We start from the raw sequence: 22,458 nt of genomic DNA on the forward strand, positions 1-22,458 counted from the left end.
CTTGCCAGAATTCTTTATTACATTTTATTCGTATAATTTGATTTCTCCTAAGCATTATCCTGATCCATCCTTTTACCTATCCCTGTACTTTGTAGACACCAATAATTGAGAAGAATGAAAGTCTGATTTAAAATCCAAACAAAACTAGTTGCAAAATATGAAACACAATAATGACAGAAATAAAATCTTGGCATATTTTAAGACAGATTTTATATAAATTACAGCAACCTGGGGGCAGTAAAATTGATGCATTGACACTTACATACCAAAATAATGTAGCAATTACAGTTCTATTTAGTAGTAGCACATAAGTAGAAACTTACAACTCTAAACGAAATTTATGTACCCTCGTACTGTGTATGCTGTGTCATCTCCTACAAGAAAATATATTTAGATCCGACAGGCATGGATTGTTTTTACTCAAGTAGATACATATTCAGTATAGTGTGCCCAGAAAATGATAACTTTCAAAATATGTCAAAAATACATTTACTTAATGTTTGTTACTCCCAATGTTTGCATTTGTCTTTCTCAACATACAGATGCAAATCACTAACTCTGTTCTTTCAGCCTGATGGTTAGCAGCATGTATAAGAAACCAAAATTTCTATAGGCAGGTTTTTTAAAACACGTCCACTTATTTGTTACTTATTTGTGAATGATGGGAACAGTGACCGACTGAAAAGTATGTGTCCCAACTAAAAAGTTTGGCCACTACTTTGTTCCGGCAAGCAACTCACATGTTGGAATATGAACCCAGTGTGGTCAAATCTTCCAAGTTTACAAAAGCAGGGAGGACTTTTGATTTTTGTAGGTATTAATTAGTTCCAAATTTAAAAACACCAACTGAGCCAAATAAGCATGTGTCTGCACCATAGCTTGTCACATGGAATTCTAAGTAGAGATATGATTCCATGGTAATGATCATGGTACCCTTCAATAAGGATCTTGGTAAAGTGGGATAGGTTCACACTGTCCTTAGCTCTTTCATTGTTTGTTTAATCAGTATCATAAGAAAGTATCATATCAGAAAATATTTCCATCATATCTTTATAAATGGAAAAACTGTCACAGTTGTAAACAGTTGTCACGGAAAGAGTTGTTATTTGTGCTCATGCTTTTTCTCTATTTGTAGTCTTCAGTGATTGTTATTGTTCCCTACGGCCTAATGTTACTGATATCCTCAAATAAAACTTGATTATGTAACGCTTCCTATTAAATCAGATTTTGATTATTTGAACTTAAAGGAAAGGATATGGATTATTTATTTTCTATACTCCCTCTTGAGAAAGTAAAGTCCATGGCTGGCTCGCTCATTGTTCCATCCCATTTCTAGAACCTTCCCTGGCAAATAGAAGATCAAATGAAAATCATTTTTAATGGAAGTTTGCTATTTTAGTCATCCACTCATTAAGTAAACTTTTTCTTAGCACAAATCGTGTGTCAAGCATCTTATTAAGTATTATTTTATATATCTGGATTATTAACTCAGTCTAGAAAACCATTCTGCTTCAGAGAAAAAGATTATACTGGTCTTCAGTTTAATGAGATACAATCTACATTTTTTTCAGCTTGGTTAAGGTATAGTTAACAACATTATAAAATATTTAAAATATATATCATGATGATTTGATATGTGTATACTTTGTAAAAGGATATCTGGGTAACTAATACATCCAATAAAATATAATCTACATTCTAAAGTATAAACATACATTTTGCCTTCAATTCTCTGTAGAACTTTTAGGAAGATGTCAACTTTTCTTCTTAATTCTCCTTCCTAGAAAAGTATAAGATCAGACCATACTGTATATCTATCTCTAAGTAGATGTCTACTGCCTCTTGGTTAATCAGAAGTTTTACCCTGTATACCAAATAACCTTAGGAGGAAAAAGCCACACACTACAAGTCCACTAGCAAAAAAAACAAAAACAAAAAAACAAGTCAAGGTCTCAATTAATTTTAAATTTTCAAATAGTCAAACTCTTAAATAGTCAAACTATTTAACTTTCTGTAAAACAGAAACAGTGCTCCTATTTGATGAATAATAATGGATCTTTGTTCACCTGACTATTCTCTACAAAGACAAATTTTTTAAAAATCAGATCTCAAAAATAGTGTTTGATGGTCAAGTAGATATCAAGATAAAAGTGAACTCCCAACTTCAAACGACTTCAAATTCATGTGTTCTTAAAGAGTAATCTCTTCACATCCTCAGTTTTTGATGTTAAGATTTTTAGTAATATGCCAACTGACTCATCATATCAACCAACCAACCAATCAATCATATATTTGTATCAGATCACATCCTATAGTAAGAGCAGGACTGGATCACCAAAATAAACAGGGTCTTCAAAGCATTCAGTTCAGCCAGGGTCACCTAGATCAATTAACCAAAATCAAAAGTAGCCCCATGTTTGGAGAGAGAGAGATACACACTAACATAATATGGTCTGTTTATATTGGTTATACTTAATGGTTATAGTCTTCATTTGTTTTGTTTTGGTTTAATTTTGTTTTAAAGATTTTATTTATTTTATTTGAGAGAGGGGGAGAGAGAGAGAGAGAGAGAGAGCGGGCACCGGCAGAGGGAGTGGCAGGCAGAAGGAGAAGGAGGCAGAGGGAGAAGCAGGCTTCCCACAGAATGATGAGCCAGTTGTGAAGCTTGATCCCAGGACCCTGGGATCATGACCTGAACTGAAGGCAGATGCTTAACCAACTGAGCCATCCAGGCTCCCCTATAGTCTTCATTTGAACTCTGGATGTGTTATCAAACTAGGTGGCCAACTTGAAGACTGGAATGTCTTTCTATAACATGAAAAGTTGGCTTATAAACAACAAAATATATTTCTTTTTCATCAAGACTTACATTTTCCTTTTGACGTTCATCTTTCTCATATTGTAGCTTACTAAGGGTAATAGATTGAATAATAGCTCCTGAAGATATCTATGTCCTAATTCCCAGAATCTGTGAGTATGTAAGTTACATGGCAAAGGAGAATTAAGATTGCAAATAGTATTGTAGCTACTAATCAGCTGACCTTCTGACAGGGAATCCTGGATTATCCAGATTGGTCTAATGTAATCACAAGCTTCCTTAAAAATGGAGCAGGGAATTGGAAGAGAGAATCAGAGATGGCAGTGTGAGAAAACTTCAGCTTGATAGAAGAGTGCAGCCATGAGCCAAGGAAAATGGGCAGTCTCTAGAATTGCAAAAGGCAAGGGAATAGATTCTCCCCTAGAGGCTGCAGAAAGGAATACATACTTTCTAATACCTGTCAATACCCTCAGTCAGGGTTTCTGACCTACAGAACTGTAAACTATTAAGTTTGTGCAGTTACAAGCCACTAAGTTTGTGATAATTTGTTATAGCGGCCAAGAAAACTAATACACTGAGAAACTTTAACTTTTTTCAGAAGTCTCTGTCACTAAGATTGCATTAATAAAACAGTTAAAATTTTCAGACTTTTCTTAAAACATTGTATATTTCTTCATTCATTTATTTTCAGGAGGTAATCCACAGCCGTCAGGTCGACATTTCCAGAAGCAGCCAGGAAATGGAAAGAATTGAACAAGAAGCTTCCAAACCACACAAAAGTGATGTTCTTGGAACAGAAATGGTAACTACTTAAAAAGACAATACTTTCCAAACAGTTTACAGAGCTGTGTGGAAATTCTGACCTCATTGTAAGCAAATGCTTTAAATGTCCTTTATGTGTTTACTATCAATACATATCAGTGTCTATTTCCTCACTTTGGAACTGATGTTCTTTGAAAAATAAGATGAGCACCATAAAAATATGAGTGCATTTTAGATGTTAATTCATATATATTCTGTTATAGCGTGAGCCCATGCATTAAAATAAGGGATAGAAGTTCAATTAGCATCTCTTAGTGTTTGTTGGAGTCCTGAATGAAAATCATTGTGAAATGAAAAATATATGTATAATACTAAAATAACTGACTTCTTAAAGACAACTGTTTGTTTAAAACATAGGCCTCTCATCTTGAAAAACACACTGAGGAAAGAAGCCAAGCTTCTCAGTTCCATCAGTATGTTCAAGAAACAGGTGAGAATCTCTTATTATTTGACCCCAATATACCTTTCTCCTGCTGATATATCTGTGTTTGAATGGAAGCCTTCCAAAGCACAATCCCTCCCACTAAGTAAACTTAGTAACTGTGACTCATGGTCCCAAAGGGGACAGAGTAGTATTTCTATATATAATTACGTTCTGTGTGTGGTAATGGATGCAATAAGCTTCTAAAATAGTTCACTGCCCATCAGCCTTATGAATTCATCCTAAAAGCCTAGAAGGTGATACGCCAGCCACCTCTGAATTGCTATTTGCCGTAGGGACCTAGAATAAAACTTACTGTTTAACATGCTCTCTGAGAACAGAAATGTTTCCTAGATTGTATTTCTTTTAATAACAGATTTAAACATTTCTATATACAGTTTTTCAACCTAAAGATATGAGATTAAACTACAGACAAATCTGTGAGAGTTTGCATAAGACCCATACAGGTTGTCTTGACTATAAAAGGGGAATGAGAAGCTTTGTTGCCTTGAAGAGCTAAAAGAGAAGATTTAAGCCAATTGCGACCCTATCATTACTTGACCCTATCTGTATTTTGGTTTTCTTTTGGTTTTCCTAAAGGAAGTAGGTCTTCCTTTTCTGTTCTTCTGCTGTTCCTTTCTTGTTTTATAACTTTTATTTTTCCTAAGCATGAAAATAAAACATGCTTGTGGAAAACTTGGGAAATATATACAATTAAACAACAATCCCATCACAATGACCCCCCATGGTTCTTCCAATATTTCTTGACATATACTAACTTACATAACGAAAGAGTGTCATGTATATACATTTGTACCTTGAACCTTTTTATTTAACATATATTGTGAGAAGTTTCCCATAGCATTAGTTTCCTTCTCAAGCATCATGGTTATTCGTTACATAACATCCCTGGTATTCTTTTCTGTTTGCAGTCATTGATACAGCTGAGGATGAAGAAATCCCGAAGGTTTCAGCTAAGTTTTTAAAAGAGCAGTTTGAAAAGTCTGCCCAGGAAAAGGTCCTTTATACTGACAAAGAGATGACCCCAGCCAAGCAGATTAAAGTAAGACAATTTCTCTACATAGAAACATTTTAAGTGAAAAGCCAGATATAAATGCGTAGCATTTTCAAATTATTGAATGTTTGATGTGGTTTTCCAACTAAATCCTGAGCCAGTACTTTTCTGTTCCATAAGGAGGATATTATTCTACATGAGAAAAGCAGTGGAGTTAGAACTTTTCTCATAAGAAAAAAATGAAAAAATTATATGTGCTCTAAAGTTTAATAGCTAGCATTAGATAAAATAATAAAGTCAATTTTAAATGTCAGATACTCTGCTTAAAATTCCAAGGAAAACAAAACAACCCTCAAAAGTACTTTAAGACTTTTATTGCTTCCCTCTAGATTACTCAGCATAGCATATTAAGTAAAGGAGGAAGAACAATCAAGATTATGTGAAAATGTTAAAGTACTGAGCTGTTGATGTATTGAATGGGGAATATAACTCTGAAAGTGCAATGAATTATAAGAAAGATAGTAACAAACACTAAATATTGCTCCCAGATAGGTCTCTCAAAGGAGTCTATTACCTGTTATTTCCAAAGGAGATGTCATAGCAGGTGGACAGGTGAGGGGCAGTACCTAGGAAGTCTTCACCACTATACCCGTTTTTATAAGCTTTGACTTTCTTTCCCTTAAAGATCATAAGTGAATATGAAGAGACTTTAAAACCATCATCAGTTGTGAGTACCTCTTCCACTTCCTGCACATCGACCAGCCAGAGGAAGGAAACATCAAGCACAAAACATAGTGACCACAGTGCCTCTTCCTCAACTCTGGTACAAGTTAATGCGACTCCTATGGGAAAGACAGAAGAATTTCCTCCTCCCCCACCTGATATATTTCTAACTCCAGTAGATGTGACAGCATTTTCCCAGTCCCCTGAATTCCCCAACCCTCCTAGAATACCACTAGTACCGAAAGAATTATATTCTAAGCAAAGAAATCTGTATGAATTAAACCGTTTATATAAACACATGCATCCTGAGTTAAGAAAAAGCTTAGAAAAAGATTATATCAGTGAGGTTTCTGAAATTGTCTCTAGCCAAGTGAACTCAGGGAGCTCAGTTTCAGCAGATGTGCAACAAGCCCGGTATGTTTTTGAAAATACAAATGACAGTTCTCAAAAAACTCTGAACTCAGAAAGAGAACACTTGGAGTGGGATGAAATTCTGAAGGGGGAGGTGCAGTCCATGAGATGGATCTTTGAGAATCAGCCTTTAGATTCCATCAACAATGGCTCTCCAGATGAAGATAACATCAATAAGGGCATTGCTGGTCAAGAAATTATTGCTGGTGGTGATGTGAAATATACCACGTGGATGTTTGAAACTCAGCCCATAGATACTCTGGGGGATCATTCTTCTGGCACTGAAGAAAATGCTGAGAAAATTCCTGAGCTAGCCAGAGGAGATGTCCGCACTGCCCGGTGGATGTTTGAGACAAAGCCATTAGACTCAATGAATAAAATGCATCAAGAAGAATCAATGGTAACTGCCACAAAGGACATAACTGGTGGGGATGTCAAGACTGTGAGATATATGTTTGAAACTCAACATCTGGATCAGCTTGGACAGCTTCATTCAGTGGATGAAGTTCACCTACTGCAACTCAGGTCTGAGCTCAAAGAAATTAAGGGAAATGTTAAGAGAAGTATAAAATGTTTTGAAACTCAACCATTATATGTTATTAGAGATGGCTTAGGTCAAATGCTAGAAATTAAAACTGTTCACAGAGAAGATGTTGAAAAGGGAGATGTAAGAACAGCACGTTGGATGTTTGAAACACAACCCTTGGACACAATTAACAAGGATATCACAGAAATTAAAGTTGTCCGAGGAATATCCATGGAAGAAAATGTCAAAGGTGGGGTGAGTAGGGCAAAGTGGTTATTTGAAACTCAACCTTTGGAAAAAATCAAAGAAGAGTCAGAAGAGGTCATCATTGAAAAGGAAACAATAATAGGTACAGATGTCTCCAGAAAGTGTTGGATGTTTGAAACGCAGCCATTAGACATTCTAAAAGATGTTCCTGATGCAGAGCCTCTAAGATCTGAAGAGATAATAGGGGGTGATGTACAAACTACTAAGCATCTATTTGAAACACTTCCGATAGAGGCTTTAAAAGATAGTCCTGATGTAGGAAAACTTCAAAAAATCACTGCCTCTGAGGAAGAAAAGGGAGATGTTAGACACCAAAAATGGATTTTCGAAACCCAACCTCTGGAAGACATTAGAGAAGATAAAAAAGAGTACATACGAACAGTGAAACTTGAAGAAGTTGACAGAGGAAATGTAAAGAATTTCACACATATCTTTGAATCAAACAATTTAATTAAGTTCGATGCATCACATAAAATAGAGGTGGAAGGAGTCACAAGAGGGGCTGTAGAGTTAAACAAATCACTTTTTGAAACAACACCACTTTATGCCATTCAAGATCACCTTGGAAAATATCATCAAGTCAAGACAGTGCAGCAAGAAGAAATCCTGAGAGGTGATGTAAGAAGTTGTAGGTGGCTTTTTGAAACAAGGCCCATTGACCAGTTTGATGAAAGCATTCATAAATTCCAGATAATCAGAGGAATATCTGCTCAAGAAATACAGACCGGAAATGTGAAATCTGCTAAATGGCTATTTGAAACCCAACCTCTTGATTCGATTAAATATTTTAGTAATATGGAAGAAGTAGAAAGTAAAACTGAACAAGTGACAGATATTGTTAAAGGGGATGTCAAAACTTGCAGGTGGCTTTTTGAAACCCAACCAATGGAGTCTCTTTATGAAAAAGTTTCATTAATGACTGGCAGTGAAGAAATTCACAAGGGAGATGTCAAAGCCTGTACCTGGCTCTTTGAAACTAAGCCACTTGATACCATAAAGGATGACTCTGAAGCAACCACCAAATTGCAAACTGTAAAACAGGAGGAGATCCAAGGTGGGGATGTTCGTACGGCATGTTTTCTTTTTGAGACAGAAAATTTGGACAGCATACAAGGAGAGGAAGGAAAAGAAATCAAGGCCGTGGAAATGGATATCCAAGCTGGAGATGTCTCCAGCATGCGGCATAAATTTGAAAACCAACCTTTAGATTCCATAAGTTCCAGTTCAGAGGAAGTTTTGAAAAAGATCAAAGCCCTAAAGACTGAAGATATTCAGAAAGGCAATGTTTTAAATTGTAGGTGGCTTTTTGAAAACCAACCAATTGATATGATAAAAGAGAACCACGAAGGTGACAAATTAGTTAAGACAGTGACAGACGTACAAGGTGGGGATGTAAGAAAGGGGTGCTTTATTTTTGAGACTTTTTCTTTAGATGAGATTAAAGAAGAATCTGACTGTATCAGCACCAAGAAAACAATTACTGAAGAAGTAATGAAGGGTGACGTAAAAAGCTACAGAATGCTCTTTGAAACCCAGCCACTCTATGCAATTCAAGATCGAGAAGGGTATTATCATGAAGTGACAACAGTTAAAAAAGAAGAGGTGATTCATGGAGATGTACGAGGAACGAGGTGGCTTTTTGAAACAAAACCACTAGACTCCATTAATCAGTCAGAGACTGTATATGTTATTAAATCTGTCACACAAGAAGACATTCAGAAGGGAGATGTTAGTTCTGTCAGATACAGATTTGAAACCCAGCCACTGGATCAGATTTCAGAAGAATCACGTGATGCTGTGCCCACTGTGGACTATATTCAAGGTGGGGATGTAAAGGCAGGTAGACAATTTTTTGAGTCTGAAAACAGTGGTAAGAATACTTATGTAAGAACAGTAAGTGTCAGTGAAATACAAAAGGGCAACGTTAAAACATCCACTTGGCTATTTGAAACCCACACCATAGATGAGCTGAGAGGAGAAGGGTCAGAATATGAAAATATCAAAACAGTTACCCAGGAAGATCTGCAGAAAGGTGATGTTAAGCAGGCGGTATGGCTTTTTGAAAATCAAACTTTGGATTCTATTAGGGAAGCCGAGGAAAGCACCACAAAAGTCATCAAGGAGGACATCCCTCCTTCTGATGTCAAGACAACTACATGGCTCTTTGAAACCACACCCGTTCATGAATTCAATGAAAGTAGAGTAGAGAAGGTAGAAATTATTGGCAAGAGCATTAAGGAAACATTAGAAGAACTCTACTCTCAAAAAGTCATTGAGGCTCCTGGAATCATCATTGAAGCTGGTGAAGTTGGGGATGTTCGAATGGCAAAATACAAGTTAATGAATCAAGCATCTCCTGAGATACAGAAAGAAGAAATTATCAGGGTTGATCTCAGAAATATAATAATGAACCTACTTTCAAAAAGAGACTGCACAAGAAGGATTTGGGTTAGTGAAGAAGAGAAGGGCAACGTGAATTTGACCAAAACTCAATTATTAAACCGATCAACAGAATTTCATGCTGAAAAAGAAGAAATAGTGAGTGGTGATGTCCAACAAGCAATAAAAAACCTGTTCTCTGAGGACAGGTCTGTAAAGAAAGGCATCTTAATTCAGGAAGATGAAAGAGGAGATGTTAATATGACTATCTATTGTCTTCTTCATGAAAACACTGGTGACACAATTAAGCGTGAAGAAGTAATAGGGGGTGACGTAAAACGTACCATTCACAATTTGCTGTCTTCCATATCGAACAATAAGATATCCGAAAGGGCGAAAATCGATGCTTCTGAGAGGGGAAATGTTCAGTTTTTCACAACATGCATAGAGACTGGAGCTTTGGATTATCTTAAACAACTCCAGGAAGGGTCAAATGAAACACTGACAGCTAGGAAACAAGAAGGAGAGGAAGAAATAATTGGTGGCGATGTGGAGGGCACAAAACTCTTACTAAAGAAAAGGCAGTCTCAGGTGGGACGTACTGTTAACGAGGCTGACATCATCCCAGGAGATGTGCAGAACACAGTTAAGGTTTTTATGACAGAGCCTCAAACTACATTTTGCAAGACACCCAAAGAAGAAATTATCAAAGGTGATTTGCAATCAACCCTAAATTCCCTCAGCCAGGCCATAAATCAGAAAACAGTGGCTAAAACAGAAGAAACTATAAAAGGTGACATGCTGACCACACTCAAGTCACTTAGGGAATCAAGCCACCAATGGAGAGAATCTAAACAGCCCAATGCCATCCCTGGTGACATCGAGAAAGCTATTGAATGCCTTGAAAAGACTGCAAGCACAAGAACGGAAATTCTGAAAAAGGAGCTTATCCGAGATGACCTTGAAATATCATTAAGGAATCTGAAAGAAGCCCAGAGAGCTTTCAAAGAGGTGGATAAAAAAGGTGTAATGAAAGAAGATGTGAAAAGTGTGATGGGAGGATCTTCAGAAGAGCAGAAAATGATTCATCAGCTGGCTGTCCAGAGGGACACAAAAAGTGTTCTTCAGCCAAGACCAGGACCATTTGAGCCAGTGGCCAGGTGGCAAGGGGGAGCAGATCAAACCACAGGCAAATCCTGTCACGGGAATTTAATAGAAGAAAGAACTGAAGTCACTCTTCCAAAGGCCCCCAAAGGCACTGTAAAGATTGTCATAGATCGTGAACAAAACAATGATGCTCTTGAGAAAAGCCTTAGAAGACTATCTAATTCACACCACAACGCTATTAAAAATGTGTTGGAATCGGGGGACAAAATGGGTGTCCGGATTGATACCACAACAGAGCAGCATCGTAGTGATGAGCATATGAGCAGACAGTTGACCTCAACTGTGTCAGCTAAGGAATATCTAAAAACTGAGGAATCAGAGACTGTGAGAGAACAGAAGGATGCTGTCTTTCACTCTACTCAATCTATCGATAGAAGAGTGGGAAGGCAACAGACTCAAACTTGCAAAGCGAGGAATGACCACCAGAAGACTGAGTCTTTCTCTGTAAAGAGTCCTAAAAGTACCCCAAACCTGAAAATACCAACAGATACACAAAGCCCTAGACCCATTCCAACCCAGGGGCCAGTCAATAAGACAGTTGGGAAGACTTACGAAGTTTCAGAGGACTTCCAGAAGCAAACCTTGTTAAAGCAAGAAATACAATGTTCTCATAAAGATATGAAGAAAAAGAACATGAACCCTCAACGGACTTTGCCTATGGAGCAAGACACAGCAAATACAACAGAAGTAAAAATCTCCCCCAAAAGCCACAGTAAATTTAAAGCAACTGACAAAAAGCAGGCTGACGTTCATCTGAGGAGCCAGGACTTTCTCATGAAGACAAATACTTCCGCAGACTTAAAAATGGCCATGGAAATGTCCTTGAACTCAACCAACTGTAACCCTGAAAATAATGTAGAGGAAAGTGAGTGCTCTCTTCCACCTCCGTCTCCACCTCCTCCTCCACCTTCTAATGCATCATCCGAAATTGAATTTCCTCTTCCTCCTCCACCTCCTTTAATGATGCTGCCTGAAAAAAATGTTTTTCCTCCATCGCTGTCCCCAGAGATGATAAAGGCTGAATTTGAAAGTTTCCCAGGCCTCCCTCTTCCTCCACCACCAGAAGATGAGAAGTCTGAAAGAGATTGTCTATCAGCGTTTCCAACACCTCTTCCCCCTCCAACTCCATCTCGTAAACCAGCACATCTCCTTTCCTCCTCTGTTCAAGAAAAGCACACTGGGACCTTCATACAACATTCCCAGGAAGAAGCCTTCAGTTTGCAGCAAACTCATTCTCAGGCTAAAGTCCTGAAAGGAAAATCAGGAGTACTTTTGCCACCTCCCACACTCCCCAAACCCAAATTTCCCAAACAGAGAGAAGACAAAAAGAATCACAGTTCCCCAAAAGTTGAACTGGAAAATTTCCTGCCAGATGTGGAATGTAAAGTTACTCCCTCAACGGATCAGAAAAGAGTAGTATTGGCGACTAGCAGTGAACACACTGAGGTGAAACAGAGCACATCTAGAAGAAGTCTTGATGAAAGAAAACAATTATCTATGGACTCTATGAGGTCTCTCTCACAGACAGTTCCAGAAACTTCACTACCCAGGGAAAAAACAATGGCGCCTCTTCTAAAATCTCATTCATTCTCAGCAGGTTCAGGACCACAAAGTCCAAAACCTTATATGAGAAAATTTAAGACCCCTTTAATGATCGCTGAGGAAAAGTACAGACAACAAAGAGAAGAGCTGGAAAGACAGAAACATGAGAGTTCTTGCTACCACACAGTCAACACAGAAAGCGCAAATCAAAACAGGTCAGTGCTGCAGAAAACAGAGGAGGAGGCTCCCCTACCTGGAACAGAGTCAGGGGTCACTTTGGTTCAACCAAACCCAAACCCTCAAAGTCATTCTCAAGAGCCAGGAGTGTGTACTGATGTCCAGCTTTCTACCACAGCACCAGTGACAGCCGCCGCCAAGGGGCTCCAACATGTTTCAGCAGCCTCAGAAGACAAGGCTGTGATGAAAGCGGAAGTCCTACGGAGCTCCCGGGACAGTACCCAGCAAACACAACACGAGTGTCTGGAGGAGCAGCTGCCCTTGCCCCCAAGAAAACCAGTGTCTCCAAGTTTCAAAGTCAAAACGATCAAGCTTCCAACTGCAGATCACAAATGCAATGAAACGGACCGCACGGATGAAAGCTGTAAAAAGCAACCCGACTGTGACGATCAAGCCGGTAGCAAGGAACAATACCAGAAAACCGAGAAAACTGAAGTGAGCACCGAATACAGTCATAAGCAATCGGCAGCTGGAAAATATTGTCAACTGCCCAAGAAGGAGAGAAGAGTGACAATAACATTGCCTACAGACCCCCCAGGGAAAAGCCACGAAAGTAAACTGCGAATGGTTCCTGAGAAGCAAAGAGAATTTAGAGAATCTGCGAGTGGGAAGCCTCCAGGAAGTGAAAGAACAGACCAGGAACCAGCAGCGATGGGTCCAGAGGAAGAGAGACTAAGGGTTGAAAGAAAACAAGGACATTTGAATAAATCAGCACAGAAGGTAGTCAAGCAAAAGGTCACTGATGTACATCTTGATTCACAAACGTGGAATTTTCAGCAAACACAGACTTCTGAAAGTCAAGTGGAACGTAAAACAGCGCCTAAGCCCTCTAATAATCTGCAAGAAGAAAAATGTCTTGAGGTCAAGGGCATACAACAGAAACAAGTCTTTTCTCTTAGTAAAGATTCAAAGCAAGAGATCACAGCCAACAAGTCTTTATTTTCCTCCGCGAAAGAATCCCAGCAGGATGATGGAAAACGTGCTATCAATATACTGGAATCCTTGAGAAAACGTGAAGAACTGCGACAGATTTTGTCTCGGGTACAACAGTTGGAGGCGGAGCCTGGTAAAGGTGGCCTTGAAGCCTTTCAGACGCTGTTAAAGGTCATGCCAGGGTGGCTCCTAAGTGAAGAAAAGAGGCGGCGTGGCGTTTGCATTGCTGCGGAGAACAATCTAGAAAAAATCAGGGAAGAAGTAACGCATATTAAAACTCAAGTGGAGGGTATGCTCGTGTCCTGTGAGAGCACCATCCAAGGGGCCATGATGTCCTCCAGGGCAGAGGAGCAGGGGAGCCAACCCCCGGGCCTTCGGGGTACGTCGTCGTGGAGAGAGGGGGCTGCAGCTCAGCCCCACGTGCCCGCAGCTGAGTCCCACGTGCCTGCAGTTGAGTCCCACGTGCCTGCAGTTGAGTCCCACGTGCCTGCAGTTGAGTCCCACGTGCCCGCAGCTCAGCCCCACGTGCCCGCAGCTCAGCCCCACGTGCCCGCAGCTGAGTCCCACGTGCCCGCAGCTCAGTCCCACGTGCCCGCAGCTCAGTCCCACGTGCCTGCAGTTGAGTCCCACGTGCCCGCAGCTCAGCTCCACATGCCTGCAGCTGAGTCCCACGTGCACGCAGCTCAGCCCCACGTGCCCGCAGCTCAGCTCCACATGCCCGCAGCTCAGTCCCACGTGCCCGCAGCTCAGTCCCACGTGCCCGCGCATCCCGACGGCCCAGCAGACCACGGCCGCGGCCCCGCGGGCTCCCTGAAGACTCGCCCTAGGTCCCCAGCTTTCATAACCATCGAGTCCAGCGCCCGGCGCCCGCGCAGCCCCCCCGGGGACCAGCTGCCCCGGGTCCCTAAGGCGCACGGCTCGGCCGAGCCCCCCGCGCCAGGTGCAGCCAGCGCCGCGCCCCCGGCCCCGGCCCCATCCCCAGCCCCCGGGGGTCGCTCGGAGCAGCTGGCTAAGCTCCGAGACGCCACCGCCAGGTTAGCGGCAGGGGCCGCCCCGTGTCCGGCAGCAGCCCCGGCCGCCAGGGCAGAGCGAAGGTCCGAGATCATCCGCTCTCCCGCCTCGCTCCGGCGCCAGATTAAGATAGAGACCCGCGACAGGGCCTCGGCGCCCAGCATCACCATCCCCATCAGCGTGGCCTTCGGAGGAGCCTCCGCGGGAGCGCAGGGGCAAGTCAGGCGCGGGGAGGACAGGGCCGCCTGCGTCCACCTGGAGGCGGAGGCGCAGTGCGCGGGCCGGGCGTCCGGGCGGCCCGCGGGTGACCTCGGGCGGGAGGCGCACGGGTGGCTCCGGGAGTGGGAGGCTGGCGGGAGACTTGACACAAACGGAGAAGCCGACCACGATATTCAGCAAGAAAGCCTCTCGTTCTGTCAGGAGGAATTTGGATGGACGTCCCTAGAAAATACGAGATTTGCAGGCTTCCCCTGCGGTGGCCCCCGGGAGCTGCAGGGGAGCGGCCCCGCGGCGCGGTCCCCACGGGGGCAGCTCCCCGGGGCGGAGGCGCGCGAGCGGCGGGCGGGCGGGCCGTCGGTGGGGCCGTCCGCGGGACCGTCCGCGGGGCCGTCCGCGGGACCGTCCGCGGGGCCGTCCGTCGGGCCGTCCGCCTCGCGCAGCCCCGGGGCCGCGGGATGCGGCCTGGACTTCAAGCACGCCCCTCCGACCTATGAGGACGTGCTCGCGGGCCACAGCTTGGATCTCGCCGACTCTCCGAAAGAGCTCAGGAGCAAGTTGCAGAAGGCGTGGCAGGAGAGCGAAGACGTGTTTCAGAGCCTGGGATTTGCAGATGCTGCGGCCACCGAGACCAGAGCCACCTTCCACCTGGCAGAGGCATCTGCATGGAGACGCGGTAACTGAGCCTGCAGGGTGTGCGGACTAACCCGCTTACAGGCCACCGGCCCAGCTGGGGCGACCTGCGGTTGGAGGAGTGTTTGAAAATAACCCAAAGCTAACAGCTTCCCAGGCCCAGGGTGGCCTTCGCTCGACGGCGCTTGCTCCCACCGCTTGCTTTTTACAACAGCGTCTAACGTAGGACTCACCTGCACTGTGTGAAAATAACAACTGCCCTCCTGTAGGTTATTGAGACCTGTATTTGTCAAGGTAAATAGGACTTTGGTTAAAGAGGCAGAGAGAATAACTGTTCTCATAATAGTATTAATGATTGTGTGATAACTGTGTATTTATTAAAAGTGGCATGCCCATTATTAAGACTTTTATTAAAAGTTCATGTTTTATCCACTTGCTCAAGACAACATTAGATAATATCTATTGACCTACTATTGACGTATTTTTAACTGACTTAAATTATGTTCGCATTTGAATTCAATACAGCCTGGTAATGATCTAAGGAACAATTTACACCCTTCATATGTGCCTTAATGATTTTTATTGATTGATATCTTTGACAAAAGTACCAGTGTGGAATTGGACCATTTGTACATTTAATTGTTATTAACCTGGGTGGAGTTAGCATTCTCTAATGCCACTGTTTTTTTTTTTTTTCCTATAAACTAATTTTATTTTACCTTTCTTAAACTCCAAATGATAGCTTGGTTGGCCTCATTCACAGGTGAACGTGGACAATACATTTTAAAAATCTGATTATATGTTTAGAAGGAGGAAGATTCAAAACACACAAACTTAGTACTTATTTTTTAACATCAGAGAACATTTTATTTCTTTATATTTCCCTACCTTTTATAATTAATGAGGCTTTACTATAAAAGGATTTGACATAATTAATGTGCACCATTAGCATAGTCCATCCTTCTAAACAGATTGAAAGAAATATCAAGCTCGAAAATAAAAACTGCTGAAACTAATAATTATGCCTCTATCATATTTGTAACATATGTATCTAGTTTATCAGATTAATATGATTTCTTAATGTGCTTGCTTCTGGCATAATCAAGCAAAGCTGTCTGATTAATTTCAAATGCTCAGTTTCTGTTAAGATAACTAAAAGCATACAGAAAATGCAGAAACAAAAACCACCCAGTATTTATATTGGAAATATGCGTCCTACTAGAACCAAAAACAAACAAAAAAAATACAAAGGAGATCTCTTAGTAGTTCAAATCAAGCATCAGAGGCCTAAAGTACATACTCATTTATAAAAAGAACACTGAGCATATATGCTTTTATACAGAACTAATATGAAAGCTTAATTTGTTAGTGTCGTGGGATTGTGGTAAGGATCAAAATAATGAGGTAAAAATTCTATGTCAGCTTTGAACCACCATCTAAACACTGGTTAGCAATATAACTACTGTGATTTATAGGAGCCTGCATTCACCTGAGCTCAGCAGCATGTGGCTATCGATACTCTAAAGCAAGGGAAGAGGTAGGAAAAGTATAAAAGGCAAACATGAGAGTCCAAAAAAGCCATTTAGACGGAGGAGAAATGGCCTTGAACATCTCAGGATGTATTCAGGAGTCTCACTGTATTAACGTTAAGAAACGATGTCACAGAGTCAACACTAAGTCATCAAGGAAATATTTAAACGAATACAATATCCTCAGCTTTAACAAGTATGTAGATACTCTGAAAAAAATCTCTCCAGAATGCTTTAAAAAATGAAAACGTTGGATATTGATTGTACCAGACCCTCAAACCTGATGGTAGGCTCATGTCCAGAGAAGCAACATTAGGACAATGGTCTTAGAGCTTTTTCTTAACTGCATAGCAGTCTATAGGCTGTTGTTTGTTTGGGTTTTACAATGGGATTGAAGATAGTATCATATTAACTTCTGCAAATTTTTATTTTTAGAAGCTGCTACCCCAAGACAAGGAAATATGTATACTTTGTCAAAAGACTGTTTATCCAATGGAGTGCCTAGTAGCAGACAAGCAGAGTTTTCATAAATCCTGCTTCCGATGCCACCACTGCAACAGTAAACTGAGGTAAAATGTTTTGTGGGCTGTGACACAAATATTGGAGGATATTGTACAAGTACACATACATGTACAAAAGAAGCTATGGATTTTTCTAGATCTTGTTGCCATGAGTTTAAAACAACTATAAAAGGGGATGTGGTCAGGTTCTGTTATGTTTTTCTCAGGATAGTCATGACCTTTTTCCTTTTGAAATATTGCTTTCCTGATCAAATCCAGAAAGTTCCCTTTTGTCCAAACCTGGAGATCACAGAGATAAGAAAAATCAAGAAGTGCTATGCAAGTCAGGGTTTTTAAGTTCTTACTTTATCTAAAGTCTAGATTCTATTTTTGACCTTACTTGAAGTAAGCCCAATGTGGGACTTAGACTCAAAACCCTGAAGAAAAAAAAAACCAAAACCTGAGATCAAGAACTGCACACTCTACAGACCGAGCCAGCCAGGCACCCCTAAAATCTAAATTTTTAGATCAGGATTCAGTAAACTTTTGCTGTAAAGGGCCAGATAGTAAACCTTTTCAACTTTATAAGCCATACTGTTTGTCACTAGTCAGCTTCTAGTTGAGTGTAAAAGCATCCACAGATAACTAAACAAACAAGTGTGGCTGTAAACGGAGAGGCCCAAGTGTATTCCAATAAAACTTCACATACAAAATCAGATGGTGGGCTGGAGTTTACCTAGGTTTGGGTGTTTCATCTAAGTGAAAATCATAATAATTGTAGAGTATTGTCAGTGTCAGGTAAGATATACTGTTTCCCTCCCCTTCTAGTGCAACAGAAGCACCATATCAACACAGTTAGAAATGAATTTTAATGAGTGTGGCATTTGGTGTAGCTATAATCTGAGATGCTGAAATTGTAATTATTTTTGCTAAATCTAGTGTGTATCAGATTATATCTTTCCTGGCTTTGATAGACAATGTCAAACACCCCTTGTTGCAACATTTTTTTCCTTTGGTTTCCATGACACCAGAGTATAATGGTTTCCTGCTACCTTCTGGGTGTTCCTTCTCAGACTCCTATGTGGGTGATTCTTTCTCTGTCCATCATTGAAATGTTCCCTAGAATTCTGTTATGGATGTCTATTTTCATCACTGTTTGTATTCTTTATATATATGGTTTAATCGCATCCACTCCCATGATGGAGTGGATCATTATCTATGAGGAATAACTCTGAAATCTGTTCAGTAGCCCAGTTCTGTCAGATGCTTATATCTCAATTATTAATATTTATCTCCAATTATATTTCTCATAAGTACACCAAATTCAATATGTCCCATTATCTTCTCTCTACCAAAATTCCTTCCTTGACTTCATGATCTGTATGATACTCTCTCAATAAAAGACATTAGCATTAGCTCAATGACTGAACATGAAGTTACCTTTGGCTCTTTCCTCTTCTTCATTCCCTATGCCCAAGCAATGACCATGTCCCATAATGGAGGTCCCATAAAAGCCTCTTGAACTGTATGCTTTTTTCCATCCCCACAGACCAGGTACCCACCAAGTGTCCTCCTATCTGCACTAATGCAATAGTATTTCTAGCAAGTTAGTCTCCCTGCTTCCACCACCTCTTACCTCCATCACCACTAAAACAACTTGCCCCAATGCCATGCTCCATGATGTAGTGAAAATGATATTTCTAAAATGTAAATCTGAGGTCATTTCCTTGTTTGAGACATATGGTTTCCTCTATCAAAGTCATATTAGCATCTTACTATGAATTAACAGGCAATTTAGAATCTTGTCCCAGCTCCTTTCCCAACACTTCTTCCTCCCATTATATGTTAGTTTTCATGAAGACTTCACTTCTTTCAGTTGCACAAAATCATTATCTTTCTCATATCTAACTGGTCCCAAGTGTCATTTCCACACCTTATAGGAGTTTTCCCCAGGCCTCTCCACCAGACTAATGTGCCAGTATTTTTCAGACCTCAACTGAGACTTCATGTCTATCAAGAAACCTGCGTTGAGCCCCACATATGGATCCGGCGTCCCTCCTGTGTGCTCCCAGAGCATCCCCTGTGCTTGCCTCATACTTAACACTGTCTAATGTAATTGTTTTCCAGCTGTAGGAAATGTGTTAATGTTTGACTGTCAATACCTAGTAAAGCCTGACGTTTAGTAAGGACTCGAAAATATTTAACGACTGATATTTTTAAAAAATCATTGTACCAAAAGCCACAACTATAGAAAAACAAAATAGCAACTGTATGGCTTAATGATTATGAAGTGAACACGTTGTAACCAGTACCAAGTTCAAGAAGTAAACATTGCCAGCCCTTTCAGAAGCTCCTTCCATGTGCCCAAACTCCAGTTATCTCTCTCTCTGAGTAAACAGCATTCTTTTTCATCATTGCTTCCTTGCATTTTTATAGTTTTTTTTTTAAATCCAAATATGCTCTCCTAGATACTATAGTTTTGCTCAGTTTTTTCAACTTTAACATCTCTTTTAAATCTATAGAGTTTCTGTCCATTTCCTTCATTCCTTGCAATTTATTTGTGAAGAGCCCAAGATATCTGACGTGTAGAATTTTCCAGAGTCTGGATTTGCTGATTGCACACTAGTCGTGCAGTTCACATACTCCTTTTCTCCCCTGCATTTCCGACTGTCAGCTGAACCTAGAAAGTAGTGTAAACTAAGATTTGATACCTTTTGCAAGAACATAGGGAATGTTGGCAAGAAGAGAATAAGCACATAGTGTCTGGCTGCCTCTGGTTTTGTGATCATAGCAGATATTGAAGCTTAATATCTATATCCATTCATTGATGTTTGCAAAATGTTGATATTCCCATTTTCTTTTTACTTTTTCATTATTAGTTCGAATACTTTTACAGAAGATGCTTCCCTTCATCTACTCTTTGGTTACCTGGTAGTGCAGTTGGTGGGGGAAAGGGAAAATAAATGCATAGCTTTTTCCCTTTATTTACTTGCTTTGCCAATGTATCATTTATTTATATAACAGTGTAATGAAATCGTTCCTTATCATAGCCTAGAGGTAACCAATTATAAAATATTTGAATTATAAACTCATAGGTTGGGGATCCCTGGGAGGCTGAGCAGTTTAGCACCTGCCTTTGGCCCAGGGCGCGATTCTGGAGTCCAGGGATCGAGTCCCACATCGGGCTCCCGGCATGGAGCCTGCTTCTCCCTCCTCCAGTGTCTCTGCCTCTCTCTCTCTCTCTCTCTCTCTCTCTCTCTCTCTATCTATAATAAATAAATAAATAAATAAATAAATAAATAAATAAATAAACAAGCAAGCAAGCAAATAAATCTTTAATAAAATAAAACTCATAGGTTTACATATATTTGAGTTTTTTTTAAAAGATTTTATTTATTTATTCATGAAAGACACAGAGTTGAGAGAGAGGCAGAGACACAGGCAGAGGGAGAAGTAGGCCCCATGCAGGGAGCCTGACATGGGACTCAACCCCTGGTCTCCAGGATCATGCCCTGGGCCAAAGGCAGGCGCTAAACCACTGAGCCACCCAGGATTCCCTATTTGATTGGTTTTAATCAGATGATGTTATCACTACTGAAGTTCAAGTTATTCTAGTCTTGGCCTCTTCTGGTTGTCTCCTGATTCCTTTTGGCAAGACCTAAGTAATCTTTGATAGTCTGCTCATTGTCTGATGGGACTAGATGTTCCATGCTCATTTGGTGCATTTACTTCCCATGAACCTGGAATCAATCATTTCCCTAAGCCCTGCTTTCTTTATGTGAGAAATGGCATTTCAAGACTATAACCTCAATTCTCTTTTTACTGGGTTGGTCACTATTTTGAGGCTTTATTAGTGGTAAGAGCTAGCAAATATTTATATACAAAGAAAAAAATATATCATGAATTTGCAGGAATAGTTCCAAATTGAATTGAGAACTGCATTGCTCTTGCCTTTGCCTCTGTCTCCATATGGACCTTCACTTCAGGACTTCTAGTTCTCAAAGACAAAGGAAATATAAGAATTAAAATATCCCATATTCATTTGGACAACAGTTTTAGAATAGCAAAACTATCAGCCCCCCAGTTTGATAATGAAAACTTAAAAAAATGCCATTTGCTCCCCACTCATCCACACCCCCTTTTTAAAATTGTGCTATATCTTTGGTGTCATAGTCCACAGCCATTACATGTCACATCATCTCCCTCATTGTTCTCCTCTCATCTTAGTTTATAGGTAACAGTATATAGAATGCTTGCCACCAACCTTTATGTTGATGTTTCTGTAGCCTTTCTGGTTATGCAAGCTTATTTTCTAGTACCTCCCTCAGAAACGTCTATTCTATGAGCTTGATAATGGAGTCTGTTTTGTTGAAAGTAAAATCTTTGACTTACACTTTCTTTTATTAACTATCTTAAATGTATTATTCTGTTTTCTTTTGGCACAAAGTATTGGAAATGACTGATAATAATCTAATTTTATTTCCCTTCTCAATCATATGCTCTCTTTTATTTTCTTTTTAGATAAACACAAAGGATTTTTTTCTTTTTATTTAAAGTCCAAAAAAATAAAAAATAAAAATAAAGTCCAGTAATTTTACCAGAATAGTTCTTGATGTTGGTCATTGTGTCAACAGTGTCAGTTGCCTAGTGTGTTCTTTCAACATGCAGCTTCTTACCTCTTTATATCAGGAAAGTTTCCTTAAATTACAGCTTTTTAGTATTTAACCTATTTCATTGCTTTCTTTTTTACTTCAGGATCTCTTGTTATCCGTACATGGATATTTTGTGCCTAGCTTTAATATTTGTCTTTCTCTCAAATCCTTCTCCTTTTTCATTTCTGATTGTAAATTTTCATTCCCTTATTTCTTTTCTAACATACTTTCTAGTGTGTTTATTTACTCTTATATTTCTTTAGTTTAGTTTTTATGACTCAATTTTTTTCTTTTACTTCTGTTTTTTTCCTGATTTCTAGCATCTCCTTTATGATATTTTCTAATTACAATTCATGCTGTTCTTTCAAGTGTCTTTATCATGTTTTAATATCTTTTAGCCCATTTTTAAAATTTTGATGTTGAGAACATGTTTCTCTAGCATGTTTTCATTGTCTATAGGGATATTAAAAATGCTCCTTACTCTTTTTTCTTATAATGACTTTATATAATATTTGGCCTCCATACTTTTCTGTTGCTTATTTTTGTAAGGCATTAGTTTTCCCAAATCTTAGAAGGAGGCGAAATTCAGACTGGCTTTCCCAAACTTCACAGAGCTACCTCTTCCAGTTTTCATATACTGTCCAAAAAACTGTAAT

General features: G+C 40.1%; 1 protein-coding gene across 2 annotated transcripts in view; it reads left to right on the plus strand.

Annotated features, from left to right (window-relative positions):
* The window catches only part of XIRP2 (xin actin binding repeat containing 2), a 74,028-nt gene that overhangs the window by 48,612 nt on the left and 2,958 nt on the right, over positions 1-22,458 (plus strand). Inside the window, exons 4-8 of one of the 2 annotated variants that reach the window (XM_041722256.1) lie at positions 3,510-3,620; positions 3,998-4,070; positions 4,994-5,124; positions 5,762-15,164; positions 17,086-17,219. In XM_041722256.1, the coding sequence (XP_041578190.1) occupies positions 3,510-3,620; positions 3,998-4,070; positions 4,994-5,124; positions 5,762-15,164; positions 17,086-17,180 (9,813 nt within the window). In that variant the 3' untranslated portion in view covers positions 17,181-17,219. The remainder of the gene's footprint in view (positions 1-3,509; positions 3,621-3,997; positions 4,071-4,993; positions 5,125-5,761; positions 15,165-17,085; positions 17,220-22,458) is intronic. The other variant, XM_041722257.1, reaches the window with a different exon arrangement.

Source organism: Vulpes lagopus, chromosome 11 (genome assembly GCF_018345385.1).
Source record: "Vulpes lagopus strain Blue_001 chromosome 11, ASM1834538v1, whole genome shotgun sequence".
NCBI lineage: Eukaryota > Metazoa > Chordata > Mammalia > Carnivora > Canidae > Vulpes > Vulpes lagopus.